Genomic DNA, 15954 nt, shown 5'->3' with positions numbered 1-15954 from the left:
TCGCCCCTTACCTAAAAACCAACTTTGGACAGTGCAGCGTAGGGATCCTTCCCTTCCAACTGAAGCATTAGTCTTCGTTTTTCCACTCAGCTAAGAGGTGGGGAAGCGAGACACCCTTTGCGCTGAAGCATAGGGCTCACGCCTGCTGGACATGGAGACGGCAATGGGGATCCGTCGCGGCCGGCAATAGACTAGTCAAAGGTATCCATGTCGTCAGAATGGATATCCGCCGGCGCCCGCAGTAGACTAGTTTTATCTAGTCTTGTATCGTTTTTAGTTAATGTCCAAAATGTAACCGTTTTTGTCTGATTTCTATGAAATCCATCATGTTTATATGATATCCGACCGTGTTTGCATGAATTTCATCTGGGTGATTTATAAGGTGTTTGAAATGTATGCGGGCATAGTTGGATGGCGGCCTCCCGCATCCCTGTCCGCGGACGGACGCGAGAGGAAATTTGCGGGTCGCCTTTTCATGTGCATCAATTGATGTAAAGGACAGGTTAACCACCTTTTCAAATAATTAAATAAAATTCCCACCAAAAAATTAAATAAAATTGTTTTTTATTAGTACATATTGGATTTAAGCTTGAGCTTAATATTCGCATATTTATAAGACGTCACTTGCCTAACCGTATTTATTGCTCTTTTAATATTAATAAGTGCCACATCTAGATGTACTTTAGCAAAACTGTATTAATAATTGTCACTCATTTACTACTCCCTCCGTCCACTTTTATAAGTCGTTTCAGACAGCTTAAAATGGGCTGTTTTGCATATTGTCTGAAATGTCTTTGAGGTCTTATAAAAGTGAACAGAGGGAATAGTACTTTGACTAGTAAATGCAGTACCTTTGACTAGTCAAAGGTGTTTGAAATTGGCACATTTAGATGTGCTTTAGCAAAAGTGATACTAAATCAGTGACAATTAATGTAGATTTTGTTGAGGGTCGACAATTAATGTAGATTTGAGGGGTAGTAGTGGTAGAATTTTGATTGAAGAGGTTGACAGGTCGTCGGTCGAGAGCGAAGTTGTGCGTAGTCGCGCTGTGGAGTGTGGACTCGGTCTCTCCGGTTAGTTACGCTTTAAGCAACAGCCGACGCGGCCCATCCCACTCGGGTGGATCCAGAGCTCCCTGCCAGTTCACCGGCAATGTCGACCGCCGGAGGCGCCGACGACGGGCCGGAGCGTCGCCTGGTCTTCGCCTTCTACCTCACCGGCCACGGCTTCGGCCACGCCACCCGCGCCATCGAGGTCCCGCCCCTTCCCCTCCCCTCCACTCTCCTCCTCAGCCATTTCGGCCACCACGATCCCGACTCGCCCGTTTCGCCGGAGAATTTGACTCTATTTGTGCGCGTGGCCGTGGCGCGCCTGGCAACTCGCAGGTGGTGCGGCACCTGATCGCGGCGGGGCACGAGGTGCACGTTTCCACGGCGGTGCCGGAGTTCGTCTTCACCGCCGAGCTGCGCTCCCCCGGCCTCCACGTCCGCAAGGTCTTGCTCGACTGCGGCGCCGTCCAGTCCGACCCCCTCACCGTCGATCCCCTCGCCACCCTCGAGAAGGTTCCGCATCGAAATTTCCTCACAACCTACGCCGTTGGCCTGCGTCTGACACTCTGACTGACTGGCTGCGTGGTTGCGGAAATGCAGTACCATCAGACCGCCGTGGTGCCCCGCGAGTCGATCCTGAGGACTGAGGCGGAGTGGCTGCGCTCCGTCAAGGCAGACCTAGTGGTACTACTGCTGCTCTGCTGTGCTATCATTCAGTCCATATTCAAAATTGATTCCTCTCGGCCATGGCTGCAATGTATGAACTATGAAGTGAATGCTGTTGTGGGATAGGTCTCGGATGTTGTTCCTGTGGTGTGCAGGGCGGCCGCAGATGCCGGTATCCGCTCGGTGTGCATTGGGAATTTTAGGTGAGCTTTTATTTCCCTTCTCTGTTTCTGCTGCATTGCCTGAAACTATTATTATACCAGTACCATTTTGCTCTACCTTGCCTCTCATGCTATACGGTGTCCTGCTAGACCTATCAACATTTCTCACGAGTTAACCCTCTCTGTTTCTGCTGCAATCATCGGCCTTACACAATCATGTGGAGCTGTTTTTCTAGTCTCTGTTGGCGCGGCGATGTTATCTGTCTGCATGTTGACTCTTTGAACAATCTCAACTTACACTTGCATTAGGAATAAATAACAAATGTATCAAAAGTTGGTATTTTATTTCGCCACGCACAATTTGCAGTTGGGACTCCATATATGCAGAATACATCATGGCAGCTGGGTATCATCACCGATCTATTGTCTGGCAGGTCCCTTTCCCTATTTCCCACATCATTGTATTACCTTATTTGTATCTTTCAAAGTGTTCAAAATTTCGAATTTGGACCTTCAGATTACAATTCTTGATTCTATGTTGTACGTTCCAACTCTCTGCTGCTGTCTTTAACACTGTCCCTTTTTGCGTATGCTCATTGGCACTTTTACCTCCTCAATGTGACTATCTCATAAACATTTACAGATAGCAGAGGATTATTCCAATTGTGAGACCTTACTTCGACTACCTGGATATTGCCCTAGTACGTGCAATTGCACTTCTTTTTCTTGTAAACGTCTATGCCCGACTTCTGAATATTCATCAGAACTGAACATTTCACTCTAGTGCCGGCTTTCCGTGATGTCACTGATGTGCCTTTGGTGGTAAGAGGGTTGCGCAAATCCAGATCTGAGGTTGGTGTCCTTCTGCTGAAGAAAGATATGCCACAGGCTTGAGCACCACTCTGTTTTCTAATTCTTATTTTTGATCTATTAGGTCAGGAAGGACCTTGGAATTGCGGAGAGCACTAAGGTGGTCATTTTTAATTTTGGTGGACAGGTGAGCTTAAGAGACATGTTTCACTACTCTCTGCTGTAAAGGGTAACACATACACACCCTCAGAGACAAAAATTAGAAGTGCTCGGGGTATTCAATAAAAAATAGGCTAACCAATCAGTTTGATGTATTGTGCAATTATTTGAAATTGTAATTCCATTACGCATTAATACACATACATCATTTTGAACCAATTTTCCTGCAACAGTAAATCCTTAAAATACACTATACACTGATGTTCACAAGAAAAAATGCATGTGTGAACATTGTTCTTCATATAATCGCATACCATGCTTTGTTGGAAGCCGGCTATCTTCTGTATTGAATGGTCCTACAATTACATACTCACATATCAAATGAAATCAATGTGATGTTATCCCCAGCCAGCAGGATGGAAACTGAAGCAAGAATGGCTGCCTGATGGCTGGATCTGTTTGGTATGTTTCTTTCTGCAATGGAGTTCTATTCCTGCAACAACTGTGCCTCTTGCTGATCTTAACTTGGTAATCTCTTCATAAAAGGTCTGTGGTACATCTGATTCTCAAGAGGTTCCTCCAAACTTCATTAAGCTTGAGAAAGATACTTACACACCAGATGTTATGGCTGCATCTGACTGTATGCTAGGTAAAATAAAGCATTACATATTCACTGTTGAATGCTAGGTAGAGTATTATTTAAAAAGGAACTCTTCGAAGATACTCACCCCAGTTTTATATAGGAAAAATTGGGTATGGAACGGCAAGTGAAGCTTTGGCATACAAACTACCATTTGTGTTCGTTCGCAGAGATTATTTTAACGAGGAGCCATTTCTGCGGAATTTGCTTGAGGTTGAACATTTCTTACCATCACAATATTCTTGGGGTAAGTTAGTATAGCTGTGCTGAAAATGCCTTAATTTGACGTCCTCTCTCTCACTTTGTTTCAGCACCACCAAAGCAGCATTGAGATGATTAGAAGGGATTTCCTTGCTGGGCACTGGAAACCATATCTACTCCGTGCTCTCACACTTCAACCTTCCTATGATGGCCCAACAAATGGTGGCCAAGTAATTTCCCTGAATGCTCTCTAATAGGGATCTTTTTTTTTTTGCATAACTGCATCCTAGCTTGTCAGGATTTAAAACTATTTATGCTGCCAATTGTATTTGGAGACTCTAAAATTTCACAACACACATGTCATGGTTTCCAATCCTCAAAATTGTACTAGAAATCCACAAAAAATAACCCATCCGGCCTGTGGTTGATGAGAATTGAACTCTTATCATCAGCCAGAGAGATAACGTGCCCCTCCATTGGGCTATGGCATGTTGCAGCTTGCAGTCAATTGTATTAGAACCTTTGAAGATTAACAGTTAGCTGCAGTACATCATTATGACACTACCAGCATAATCCTCATGTATGTTCCAAAAGATAGATTATTAGTTCACTAAATCAACTATATCATAAAGAAGGCTTCGACTATTGAAATTCATAATATTTGTAATGAGCTAATACCTGTCCATGCAGGTGGCTGCTCGGATCCTTCAGGACATTGCTGTTGGAAAGAAGTGTGCTTCTGACAAAGTGAGTCATTCTGGACGACTGTTGACTGATCAGTGAGATTCACACTATTTAAATATGTGATTATGATAGAGATATTTCCGTGCCCACTGTTCCACTCAATATATGCAACTGCTTCTGTCTTCATCCCAAATTCTCTAGTTTCCATGCTTCATATGGAAACATTTTTCCCTGGGAAGGTAGAAACCTATGCTGTGCTGCAAGTAAACTCATCACATATCGAGCACATGTTTTCTGTTTTCTTTTATTTTATAAACGAGATTGGAGTTGTAAGCAACATTTCAGAAACCCTGTTTTAGTGTTAGCCGATCAACCTATTTTATGTGCATTTACAGTTTAATGGAGCAAGACGATTGCAAGATGCAATAGTGTTAGGATATCAACTACAAAGGACTCCTGGGAAAGATGTAGGAATTCCTGACTGGTATTCTCTTAATGGCACAGAAATTGGTGCCCATCCAATCATAGAAAATACTGAAAAGATCAAAACGGCAGAATCGTGAGTTTATCCTGGTGTTTTTCATATGTTTGTGGTTTTCCAATGATAAATTTCTTTTACTGACGTACCAAATTTGGTTCTGGCAGATGCTGTGAAGACTTTGAGATACTCCATGGGGACTTGCAAGGATTAACAGATACCATGGCCTTTTTGAAGAGCTTATCTGGACTTACTGGAAATGAATTGAAGGATTCTGAGGTGCAATCCCGAGAAAGAACTGCTGCATCCGTGCTCTTTGACTGGGAGGTACTAATCTTTCAGTGCTTTGTGTTAATTTTAGTGAACTATACCACCGTATGAACCACATGTTGCTGCTGCTGACCTTGTACATTCAGATAATATCTTCCTGGATTTCAGAAATAAGCCAACTTTTGCCTATGCTCTAGTTCCATTTTGAAAATTGCTAATTTATTATCCTCGCATACTATTTGGTTCAACCAATGTGAGCCATGGCTCATTTCTAATTAGTTTGCACAGACCACGTAGAGCTAACTTTCCATGCTGGATTCAGGTTTTGTCATAAAGCAACTCAACGGGAAATTGTCAGATAGATACTTTGCATATATTATTCCGGGAAATTTCTATTCACGTTGTTGACCACAAATTTTACCATGTTAACTAAATAGCAACCGTTGCTCTTTGTTTTGCCAACAATCCTATTTCTTTCGTTGATCTTTCTTTTTCTCAAATTTATCTTTGTTCACTCGTATTCTATCCACGCATATATATGACTTTGTCAAGCTTTTATAGGAGGAAACTTGATTCCTAATTAGTCTTACTGGCTTGTTCGTATGTTATGTTAGGTTGACACCTGAAGTTAGTTATTTGAAATGCCCAAGCCCAACAAATGATTGGTTTCTTATAATTGTTTTTCTCTTAATTCATTCCTTTGCAGAGGGAAATATATGTAGCAAGGGCGCCTGGAAGGTTAGATGTCATGGGTGGCATTGCAGACTATTCAGGAAGTCTTGTTTTGCAGGTATGCTCAATTACAGGTGAAAAATGGCAGTTATCTATCTGATTTTACGTTAGATAATATCATGGTACTTACTCTTACAAATAACTTAGTCCCCTGACTACCAGTAACATCTGTTGCGCCTGAAACAAGCAACTTTTTTCCTCTAGTCATAAAATGATTTCTGCTCAGATTGTGCATCTTTAAGTTCTGTATGCTGTGCAAAAACTCAGAATTCCATCGTTCCCCATATATGCTATATTTTCAGTAAACCGCTGACTTGTCATGAACTTTCTTCAGTTCACAGATAATTAGATAGAATTTTGGAAATAAATGCAGTATTGTTCTTGTCAAGTCATATTTTAGTTAGTTGTGATGGAAAATTTTGATGCCATTAGTAGATGCCTCTTCGGGAAGCCTGCCATGTTGCTGTTCAGAGAAACCATCCTAGCAAGCAGAAGCTATGGAAGCATGTACAAGCAAGACAGCTTGAGAACACAGGGGTGGTACCTGTGGTACAAATTGTATGTTCTACTCAATTGTTCAAATATTTTTTATTGTCATTAATTCTCAAGATTCGCTACCATTATTTTCTTTAGTTATCTGCAGAACATAAGTATACCTTATATTGTTTGTATGATAAAAATGTCCATTTTGCCCAATTTGTACTTTTATAACTCTGATAGAACTGGTGAAAGTGCATTATCTTATGTATATCATTATTTTGCAGGTTTCATTTGGTTCTGAATTGAGTAATCGTGCACCAACTTTCGATATGGACCTGTCCGATTTTATGGATGGTGACAAACCAATATCGTATGAAAAAGCCAGAGAGTTTTTCTGCCAGGACCCATCACAAAAGTTAGTGTCTTTATTTTTATACAGAAATTCTGAGTGATCAATTATATTCACATATTTCCCAATTATATCCGATATCAGATGGGCTGCTTATGTCTCCGGAACAATTTTAATCTTGATGACTGAGCTAGGCGTCCAGTTCACTGACAGCATGAGCATTCTGGTAAGCACATAAGCTTCTCCTTGTCCTCCATTAATGTGCATGTTAATTTTTGTTTTCAACAAAAATGATTTTAAACGCTCTATTTAGGGGACTGTGCGAAATCACAGTGTCATACTAGTTGATCGTGTTTCTTCTCTTGGACACATGATAACGGTTATGTTATGTGTTTTACGCAATCAGTTCTTATTTAGTTTCTGCCCTGAAACTGTAGGTTTCTTCTGCTGTGCCAGAAGGCAAAGGTGTTTCTTCTTCTGCGTCAGTGGAGGTTGCCACGATGTCTGCTATTTCAGCTGCCTATGGTTTGTTGATTGCCCATAGCTACATTTTACCCTAATCCTGCCTTCTATTGGACTAACCTTTTTAGAATCTCCTAATTTTTTTTCTATTTTATTTTGTTGCCTGCAGGTTTAAACATTACTCCAAGGGATCTTGCTTTGCTTTGTCAAAAGGTATGATCTGAACAAAATTCTGGTTGCAAGAATAGAATCTGGCAAGTGCGTTATAGTTCTACGATTTTTCAGGTTGAGAATCATGTTGTTGGAGCTCCATGTGGGGTCATGGACCAAATGGCATCTGCTTGTGGAGAAGCTAACAAACTCCTTGCAATGGTGTGCCAGGTTAGTAGTCTTTATTAGATTCCACAAGTTGGTTGATTTATCTTAACTCCATTCGAAACCATGTTACTTCTGTATTGTTCAATCACAGTTTTGGTGCAGCCTGCAGAAGTGAAGGAATTGGTTATGATTCCATCTCATATTCGATTTTGGGGTCTAGACTCTGGTATACGACATAGGTAGTTTTTTTTCCTCGTTGAGCTTTGACAGAACTTTTGTGGTTGGGCGAATTGCATCTGATTGCAGTATTCTGTCATGTCTTGAGATAACAGTGTCGGTGGGGGAGATTATGGATCTGTAAGGGTAGGCACTTATATGGGACGAAAGATGATTAAGTGTGCAGCATCCGACTTAGTATCAGTATCCTCAACTTCAGATGCCCCTGCTCAGTCTGATGATTATAAAGAAAAGGGAAGGGATGTACTGAAGTCTGAAGCTTCCATGGAGTATTTGTGCAAGCTGCCACCTCACAGGTCACACTTCCTTTACTTAGTTCGCAAAAACATGATTCTTTCTGGACATTGCATGTATAGTAGTTATGATAAGATCTGAATTTCAGATATGAAGCTGCTTATTCAAAAGATATTCCGGAGACCATCACTGGAGGTGCATTTTTAGAGAAATATGGAGACCACGATGACATGGTAACGGTGATTGATCCAAAAAGATCTTACAGTGTGAAGGCGCCCACTAGACATCCCATATATGAAAACTTCAGAGTTGAGGTTCGATATTTTCACCAGATTGTTTTCTTTCTGCACTATGTTTGGAAATTTTCATTGTTTTCCCAGCATGCTGTCATGGCAGCGGTTGCAATTTTTCTGGTATCATCATAAGTGCCACAATAATGTAAATTATCCCAAAGAGAAGAACCAAAATCTCTTTCTCCAAGCAATGATCATTCATTTGATTTCTCTTTACTGAAAAAAATAGTTTTGTTTATTTTATTGTTGACATTCTTCTATTTTCTGGCACGTAGACCTTCAAAGCATTATTAACAGCAGCTAATACAGATGAGCAATTGTCAGCCCTTGGAGAACTTATGTACCAGGTGAATTTGAATCTCCTAATCACCTATTTTGTTACGATGTACGTTTCGTCCACAAAAATGATGATTCTGTCTCATTTTTTTTCCCACTGGACTTTAGGATTAACCCTTCACTGTGTTCCATAATTCTGACATTGTTTTCACATCCCATTGTTGACACTTGGCAGTGCCACTACAGCTACAATGCATGCGGGCTTGGTTCTGACGGCACAGAGAGGCTGGTTAATCTAGTGCAAGAAATGCAGCACAGAAAGACGCCGGAAAATGGAGGTCCTAATCTGTACGGTGCGAAGATTACGGGTGGAGGGTCTGGTGGCTCCGTCTGTGTTATTGGGAAGAACTGCCTCCAAAGCGCTGAAGAGATCGCCGAGGTAATTAAGTTCGTATACTAGTATGTTGATGGCTTCACCATGTTGCGAGCTACGGTCAATTTAGTAGCTTCCCCCAAATGTTTACTCCCTTGTGTCGCACTTTGGCAGTACCGATTCTGTTTCGGAATGCACCGTGCGGTCCATTGGGCTGCAGTTGTTTTTTACTTTGTGTGGGTGGGACAATAACTTTGCCCTTGGACATTTTTTCAGATTCAGCAAAGGTACAAGGCGGCCACGGGATACCTACCGATCGTCTTCGACGGGTCGTCTCCAGGCGCCGGCAAGTTTGGTTACCTGAAGATCCGACGGCGGCGTCCCAAGTTGACAATCCCCGAATGAAGTGGTCGGCTTTCCAATCCACTGTGCCCGGTGAAGTCAGGTTTGTTGAGAGGTCAGGCTGCTGAATTGATTGAACACAGAACATGTGAAGCAGCAATTCATTGTGTATGTGGGACTGCAGCGTGAATAATAATAAGCTCTTTCTCGAGCACGTTTTCTGTAGCACAGTTCGTTGCGTTGCCATGACATTTGTGCTTCAGCCGCGAATGCCATGAATACATATATAGCACAAGATAGGAATCCAACAGTTTTTAAATATGAAAGCCAACTTGCTGTATGATTCACCACCACTAAATAGGTTAAATCTTCACTGGGGACAAAAAAAATGTTTTTTTCCTAGTTCTTTTATAAGGCGTAACGGGGCAGGGTGAATAAGCTGAGTATCACGGAGTTTTTTTCCTAGTAGTTTATAAAAGGTATAATGCCGTTGTCGGATTGTTTTGATTGTAAGAATTCTTTTAACCTATCTGGAGTAATTCAAGATTTTTTTTCAGTTTGATTCTCCGAAGGCCATCATTTTGAGTTTATTCATTCTCAGCTTTCAGCTCTTATTCTTAAAACTTACCGGTGCATCGCTCAAACATCCTCTAATCAGTTGATAATCTCTTCGTTCACTTGTATCTAAATCCTAACAAGTATCTTCATTCATTTGAACTAACTTGTTATTGAGGAGCAGAGATGAGGAGCGCTCCCCACCCGCCCCGCTCCTCCTAGCTCCCCCGCCCGCTTCGTCCCAGCCGCCGGTGAATCCCCGCCGGTAGCCCTTCCACCTCCCCCCTCCCCCCACCCCCCTCCCCGAGGCCATGGCGACCCCTAGTGCTGACCCTGCCGACCGCCGGGCGACCCCCTCCGACGACCGCGTGTCCCTTGGCGGCCGCTGGTCCGACTCGGAGGGCGAGTCCTCGACGCGCTCGTACAGCGATGTCGCACGCTCCCCGCCGGCCGCCCCCACGCCGCATGCGCTCCCAACCCCCGCTCATGCCGCTGCCACAGCTAGGCAGCCTGCCGCGAGTCGCCTCGGCCCCCGCTCCGAGGTTTTCCGCGCCCCTGGCGGCGTCCAGGTCGACGCGGAAGGCTACCAGCTTCCGCGGCGTCGGAATCGCCGCCGCCGCCCTCGCCAGGAGGCCGTGCCTTCCCCTCCTCAGCCCCGACGACGCAGCCCCTCGCCGGAGGAGGTCGCCGGCCTCTGCTTCCGCTGTTTGGACCACCGTCATCGGGTGCGGGACTGCACCAACGACGTCCGCTGCCGCCGCTGCCTCGAGTCCGGCCACGAGTCGCGCGCCTGCGACGCCCGGCGCCGGGAAGACTCCCGGGCCGACTCCGGCCGCTCGGGCCCTGCTGTTCGCGGGGCTGCGCCTCGGGCCACAACGCCGTCGCCGCCACCACCTGCTGCTCCGGTGGTCCGCGCTCCCTTGGCTCCCGCCCCCGCACCGGTGCGGGGCATCATGTCGCACTCGGTTGAGATGGAGGAGGCCGAGGTGGTTCTCACCCGCGCGATGGTGGCCTCCATTACTGGCAATAGGCCACCCGTGTCCGCTGCCGAGGTCGCCGACGTGCTCATCTCCTCCCTCGAGCTCGTCGACGGTGACTTCACAGTTCACGTCCATCACCCCGAAGATTTTCTGATCCTCTTCAACTCGCGCTCGACCATGGATCGCCTCAACGGTGATCACTTCATCCGCTCCCCGCGGTTCTCCCTCTCCGTGCGACCCTGGAGCAAGCTAGCTCATGCGGGCTCCGGCCAGTTCGAGCACCGCGTCGAGCTTGAGCTCCGGGGCATCCCCGCTCAGGCATGGCACCTCTCGACGGCTGAGCATATTCTTGGGGAGAGCTACTGGATTGAGAGACTCCACCCCGGCACGCGTTCTAGGGCTGATTTGGCCGTCTTCCGGCTGGCGGGGCGCACGCATGATCCTGCCAACATCCGCCGCGCCGCCATCCTGGAAATCGTGGAACAGATCCCCGCGCGCGTGGGCTCGGAGGCGCCTGCCATCCGGACCCTCACCTACCCGATTTCCATCGCGCTGGCCCGTGCGGAGAGGATCGGCGCCCCAGCTCCCCGTGCTGGCGCTGGCGACGGACCGGCCGGCGGTGGCGCCGGTGATGGCGACGGCCCTGCTCGTGGCAGGGGCCCTGGCCGTGCGCGTCGCCGCGGCCGCAAGCGTCGATGCTCGGAGGCGCCGCCGGCCGGCCGGGCTGATGGCATGGCCGTCGACTCCCTGGGGTGGCGGGTTGGGAACTGCGCTGCGCGCACCGACGGTTTGTCCGTCGCGTCTGCATGGCCCGCGCCGCCCTCCGCGGTTGCGCCGCCGTCCGTACACCGTCGCGGCTGCGCCATAGAGTCCTTGCCTGGGCAGCGTGGTCAGCTGGAGCAGCAGCGCGATCAGCATGGCCCCACCAACATGCGTGGCCGCGCCAGAAAAGGGAGGCGCAAAAGAAAGCCAAAGCAAGCTTTGGCGGTGGCCCAGGCGGGCAGGGCCTCTGTTGCTGTAGGAGATGACGGAGATGCGCGAAGGACGCCTGTCGGTGGCCCCCCGCCTGGCCCCTCGGCTGCTCCAATCCCCAGCGTGGAGCCAGGCCACGGACCAAGTGGCACGCCCCCATTCGCGGAGAACACTCCGGAAGGATCCCGAGATTTGAATCTCACACCATCGGATGCCCCCGAGGAGGATTGTATGGGCCCTGGTTCTGATGCTCCTGATCCGAGGAATTGTCGGGATTTGCCCGATATGCGCGTGGGACCAGCCTCACAGCCTGTGCCGGCCTGCTTGTCGGGGCAAAGCGGCGTCTCGCCTGCACCCCCACCCGACGACGGCCCTGTCCCCGCTGACCGGTCCTCCGGGCCCCATGCGCGCGTCGTGGGTGGAGGAGAGGAGCGCCCCACCTCGTCCCCCCAGGCCAAGGTCTCTCTACCGCCCCAGGCCCAGCCCATTGAGGACACTGGGCTCTCGCCCCAGGTGACTATTCTGCAGAGGCCACAAAGCCCGATCACCGCAACGGGACTCAACTTGGAGGCCCACACACCTGCGAGGGCCCAACTGGGGACGAATCTGCCTGCTGCCGAGCGCTTCGCATCCCCGCCGATCACCATGCGCCGTTCCCGCGCCCGTCCCGCTGCGCCAAGCTCCCTAACGTTGGGGGAATTTCTGGCCGCCGCCACCAAGCACATCGATGCGGCCCTGCCGACGCCTGGGAGGAGGCCGCGCAGGCCCCTGAACTTCTCCCCCCGTCGCGGCCGCTCGGCTGCCACTGCCCGCCCGGCGGCGGCGCCACCCACCGCCGAGAGACGTGCGCAGGTCCAAATCCTGCGCACCCTGGGGATCCTTGGGACAAATCAGAAGATAACCCCCGCCGAGATGAAGGCCTACGATGGCATGTTTGCGATGCCCATCCCGCTCCAGGTGCTCAAGGCCATGGCCGCGTTGGTCGACCGCGAGATCCCAGCATGCCTATCCTGCCCGCCGATCGTGCCAGCACATGTCGAGGTCGCCTGCACATCCTAGGCGGCTCCTGCCCGCTCCCCGTCGATCCACTTTCCATGGATCACGGCCTTAAGATTGCTGTATGGAATGTGCGCGGCCTGAATTCGCGGAGCCAGCGCACCGCCATTCGCTCGCTGTTGGATACCACCGCTGCCTCCATTGTGTGCTTGCAGGAAACTAAGATGGAGTTGCTTTGTTCGTCTGTTGTTCTTGACACCCTTGGTTCAGAGTTTGATGACTACACATACCTCCCGGCTCTTGGCACGCGGGGCGGCATCTTACTGGCTTGGAAGAGCAGGGTCGTGACTATCACGGACCCGTTGTTCACCACGAATGCCCTCTCGGCCAAAGTGGCCACGGCCTCGGGCATCCCTTGGTGGCTCTCTGTAGTGTATGGACCCCAGGACGACGTGGACAAAATTACATTCATGCTTGAGCTGCGGGAGATTCGTGCGGCCTGTCCCGGGCCTTGGATGCTTTGCGGAGACTTCAACCTCATCCTGCGCGACGTGGACAAGAACAACGGTAACTTAAATCGTCGTATGATGGGCAGATTCCGTCGCCTCGTCAATGACCTTGCGCTTAAGGAGGTCTACCTCAACGGGCGTCGCTTCACGTGGTCGAACGAGCAGTCCCCTCCCACTCTTGTGCACCTGGATCGTGTGCTCTGCACCTCGGACTGGGAGGATGCTCATGGCGAATGTCACCTTCGCTGCCTTGCGTCGGTCATCTCGGACCACTCCCCCCTGCTGCTGGACTGCTCCCCCATGCTCACGGCGCATAGACGTTTTCATTTTGAGGACTTCTGGTTGAGGCTTGATGGGTTCCACGACACGGTGGCTGTAGCTTGGGGCTCGGTCCATGACCCTGACCCCTTCCATCGATTGATGTTGCACTTCCAGGCCACGGCGCGCAGGCTCACAAGCTGGAGTGCCAAGAAGACAGGCAGTATTCGCGACAAGTTGGCCATTTCTCGTGAGCTCATATCGCGCTTTGACAAGGCCCAGGAGGATCGAGCTCTCACTCCGGAGGAGGATTGGCTGCGAAAGCGCCTCAAGGTCTCATACCTCTGCCTCGCTTCGTTGGAGCGCACCATCGCCAGGCAGCGCGCCCGCATCGCCACGCTCAAGGACGGCGACGCTAGCACGGGATTCTTCCATCGGCAATGCTCCTTTCGCCGTTAGAAGAATCGAATCTTCAGCCTGGCCGTGGATGGGCACACGCTCACCGACCAGGACGCGATGGCGCAGGCTTCTTTCGAGCACTTTGGCGAGATCCTGGGCACGGCCGCCGACCGCGACCTTACGCTCAACCTGGAGGGGCTCATTGAGCCTTGTGATCTGGCGAGCCTGGACGCTCCCTTCAGCGTGGAGGAGGTTTGGGACGCGATCAAGCGCCTCCCCGCTCGCAAGGCACCTGGGCCTGACGGCTTCACTGCGGAGTTCCTGCGAGCTTGCTAGACCATCGTTCGACAGGACCTTATGGATGTCTTCCAGCAACTGTTCGAGATGCGGGGCCGTGGCTTTGGCAAGCTCAACCAAGCCCTCATGACCCTTCTGCCCAAGCGCGCCGACGCCCAGCAGCTCCGCGACTACCGCCCGATCTGCTTGATCCATATCGTGGCCAAGATATTCACCAAGGTCCTGTCTCTGCGGCTTGCCCCCAGATTGGATAGCCTGGTCAGTCGCAACCAGAACGCGTTCATCACCGGCCGGAGCCTCCATGATAACTTCATCCTCGTGAGGCAATCTCTCAAATTGCTGCACCAACTCGGAGCTCCGCGGATCATGCTCAAGCTCGCCCTCACGCGCGCCTTTGACTCCATATCTTGGCCATTCCTCTTTGAGGTTTTGCGCCAATATGGGTTCGGGGACAGATTTCGGGAATGGCTTGCGATCTTGCTTTCGACGTCCAGCACCCGTGTCATGATGAACGGCGGGCCAGGCCCCCCGATCTGGCACCGTTGTGGCCTGCGCCAAGGCGACTCCATGTCCCCCCAGCTGTTCGTTCTCGCTGTGGACACGCTTGGGCGGTTGATGCGCCGAGCGCTCGATGCCGGCATTCTGCAGCAGTTGCACCCCCGACGCCCAATCGCGGCGATCTCCCTCTATGCTGACGATGTGATGCTATTCTGTCATGCCACGCCGAGGACACTGCTGCCATCAAGGGTATCTTGACCCTGTTCGGCAAAGCGAGCGGGCTGCTGGTTAACTATGCGAAGAGCTCTGCCACCGTCCTGCACGGTGACATGCAGGGACAAGAGGTGATCGCCCAATTGGGTTGCCCGGTGGTGCAGCTCCCCATCACTTATCTGGGCATCCCGTTGTCGACGCGACGGCCTTCCGCCGCCCAGTTGCAGCCCCTCGTTGATATGGTGGCTGCCCGGCTTCCTACCTGGAAGGTGTGGCTCATGAACAAAGCCGGGCGTCTTGCCCTTGTCAAATCGGTCCTCAACGCAATACCAGTGCACCAGCTGCTCGCGTTCGCTCCCCCGAAGAAGACGCTCAAACAATTGGCGAAGATCCAGCGAGGCTTCTTGTGGGCTGGGCGGGCCGTGGCCAACGGTGGCCATTGCCATGTCAACTGGAGCCGTGTGTGCCGTCCTATCGCGTATGGTGGGCTGGGAGTCCGAGACCTGGAGCGCGCTGGCCTCGCGCTACGATTGCGATGGCTCTGGTTCACCCGCGTCGATCCAGACCGTGCCTGGCAAGGTCTCGATCTGCAGTTCTCTCACGAGGAGCGCGCGCTCTTCTTTGCCTCCACTACCATGATCATTGGAAGTGGCTCGACGACACTTTTTTGGGAAGATCGCTGGATTGGCGGGCAGTCTGTAGGTGAGATAGCTCCCCTACTCCACCAATGCATTCCCAAACATCGACGCAAGGCCAGGACGGTGGCTGAAGGGCTGGCGGGTAACTCTTGGGCACATGATATTCAAGGGGTCTTGGGTCTGCACGAGATCGGACAATACTTACTGCTATGGCAGGCTGTGTGCCACACCATCCTGACGAACGAGCCGGATCGCCTGCTCTGGAGGTGGACCACCAATGGCACCTACTCGGCGCACTCATGTTATGCAGCCAGTTTCCAGGGATCCACGCGGTGCCATTCTTGGAAGTTGGTATGGAAGAGTTGGGCGCCTCCACGGGTAAAAATTTTCCATTGGCTCGCCGACCAGGATCGCTGCTGGACTGC

General features: G+C 50.1%; 1 protein-coding gene across 2 annotated transcripts; it reads left to right on the top strand.

Moving 5' to 3' along the window:
* The first annotated feature begins 1039 nt into the window (after positions 1 to 1039).
* On the top strand, positions 1040 to 9770 carry LOC123148621 (L-arabinokinase). 2 transcript variants are annotated; one of them, XM_044568083.1, is made up of 28 exons: positions 1040 to 1254; positions 1386 to 1562; positions 1650 to 1733; positions 1842 to 1918; positions 2244 to 2310; positions 2520 to 2577; positions 2661 to 2728; positions 2811 to 2873; positions 3254 to 3307; positions 3392 to 3494; positions 3589 to 3698; positions 3797 to 3916; positions 4377 to 4433; positions 4766 to 4929; positions 5016 to 5175; positions 5825 to 5908; positions 6286 to 6408; positions 6615 to 6745; positions 6824 to 6905; positions 7117 to 7204; positions 7311 to 7354; positions 7427 to 7522; positions 7622 to 7698; positions 7792 to 7992; positions 8079 to 8244; positions 8499 to 8570; positions 8735 to 8938; positions 9149 to 9770. In XM_044568083.1, the coding sequence occupies exons 1-28, from the start codon at positions 1153 to 1155 to the stop codon at positions 9275 to 9277; spliced, it is 2961 nt and encodes a 986-aa protein (XP_044424018.1). In that variant the 5' UTR covers positions 1040 to 1152; the 3' UTR covers positions 9278 to 9770. The 2 variants fall into 2 exon arrangements, with proteins under 2 accessions (XP_044424018.1, XP_044424020.1); XM_044568085.1 differs by lacking the exons at positions 1040 to 1254; positions 1386 to 1562 and having other exon boundaries at positions 1669 to 1733; positions 2244 to 2306.
* The last annotated feature ends 6184 nt before the right edge of the window (positions 9771 to 15954 follow it).

This window comes from Triticum aestivum, chromosome 7A (genome assembly GCF_018294505.1).
Source record: "Triticum aestivum cultivar Chinese Spring chromosome 7A, IWGSC CS RefSeq v2.1, whole genome shotgun sequence".
NCBI classification, from domain to species: domain Eukaryota; kingdom Viridiplantae; phylum Streptophyta; class Magnoliopsida; order Poales; family Poaceae; genus Triticum; species Triticum aestivum.
The sequence above is the reverse complement of the archived record's forward strand: the minus strand, read 5'-3'. Positions and strand labels throughout refer to the sequence as shown.

Coding starts and splice junctions, on each gene's coding strand:
- LOC123148621 (XM_044568083.1), top strand. CDS start 1,153: ATGTCGACCGCCGGAGGCGCCGACGACGGGCCGGAGCGTCGCCTGGTC. Junction 3,495..3,588: donor TGCATCTGACTGTATGCTAG/GTAAAATAAAGC, acceptor AGTTTTATATAG/GAAAAATTGGGTATGGAACG. Junction 8,245..8,498: donor ATGAAAACTTCAGAGTTGAG/GTTCGATATTTT, acceptor TCTGGCACGTAG/ACCTTCAAAGCATTATTAAC.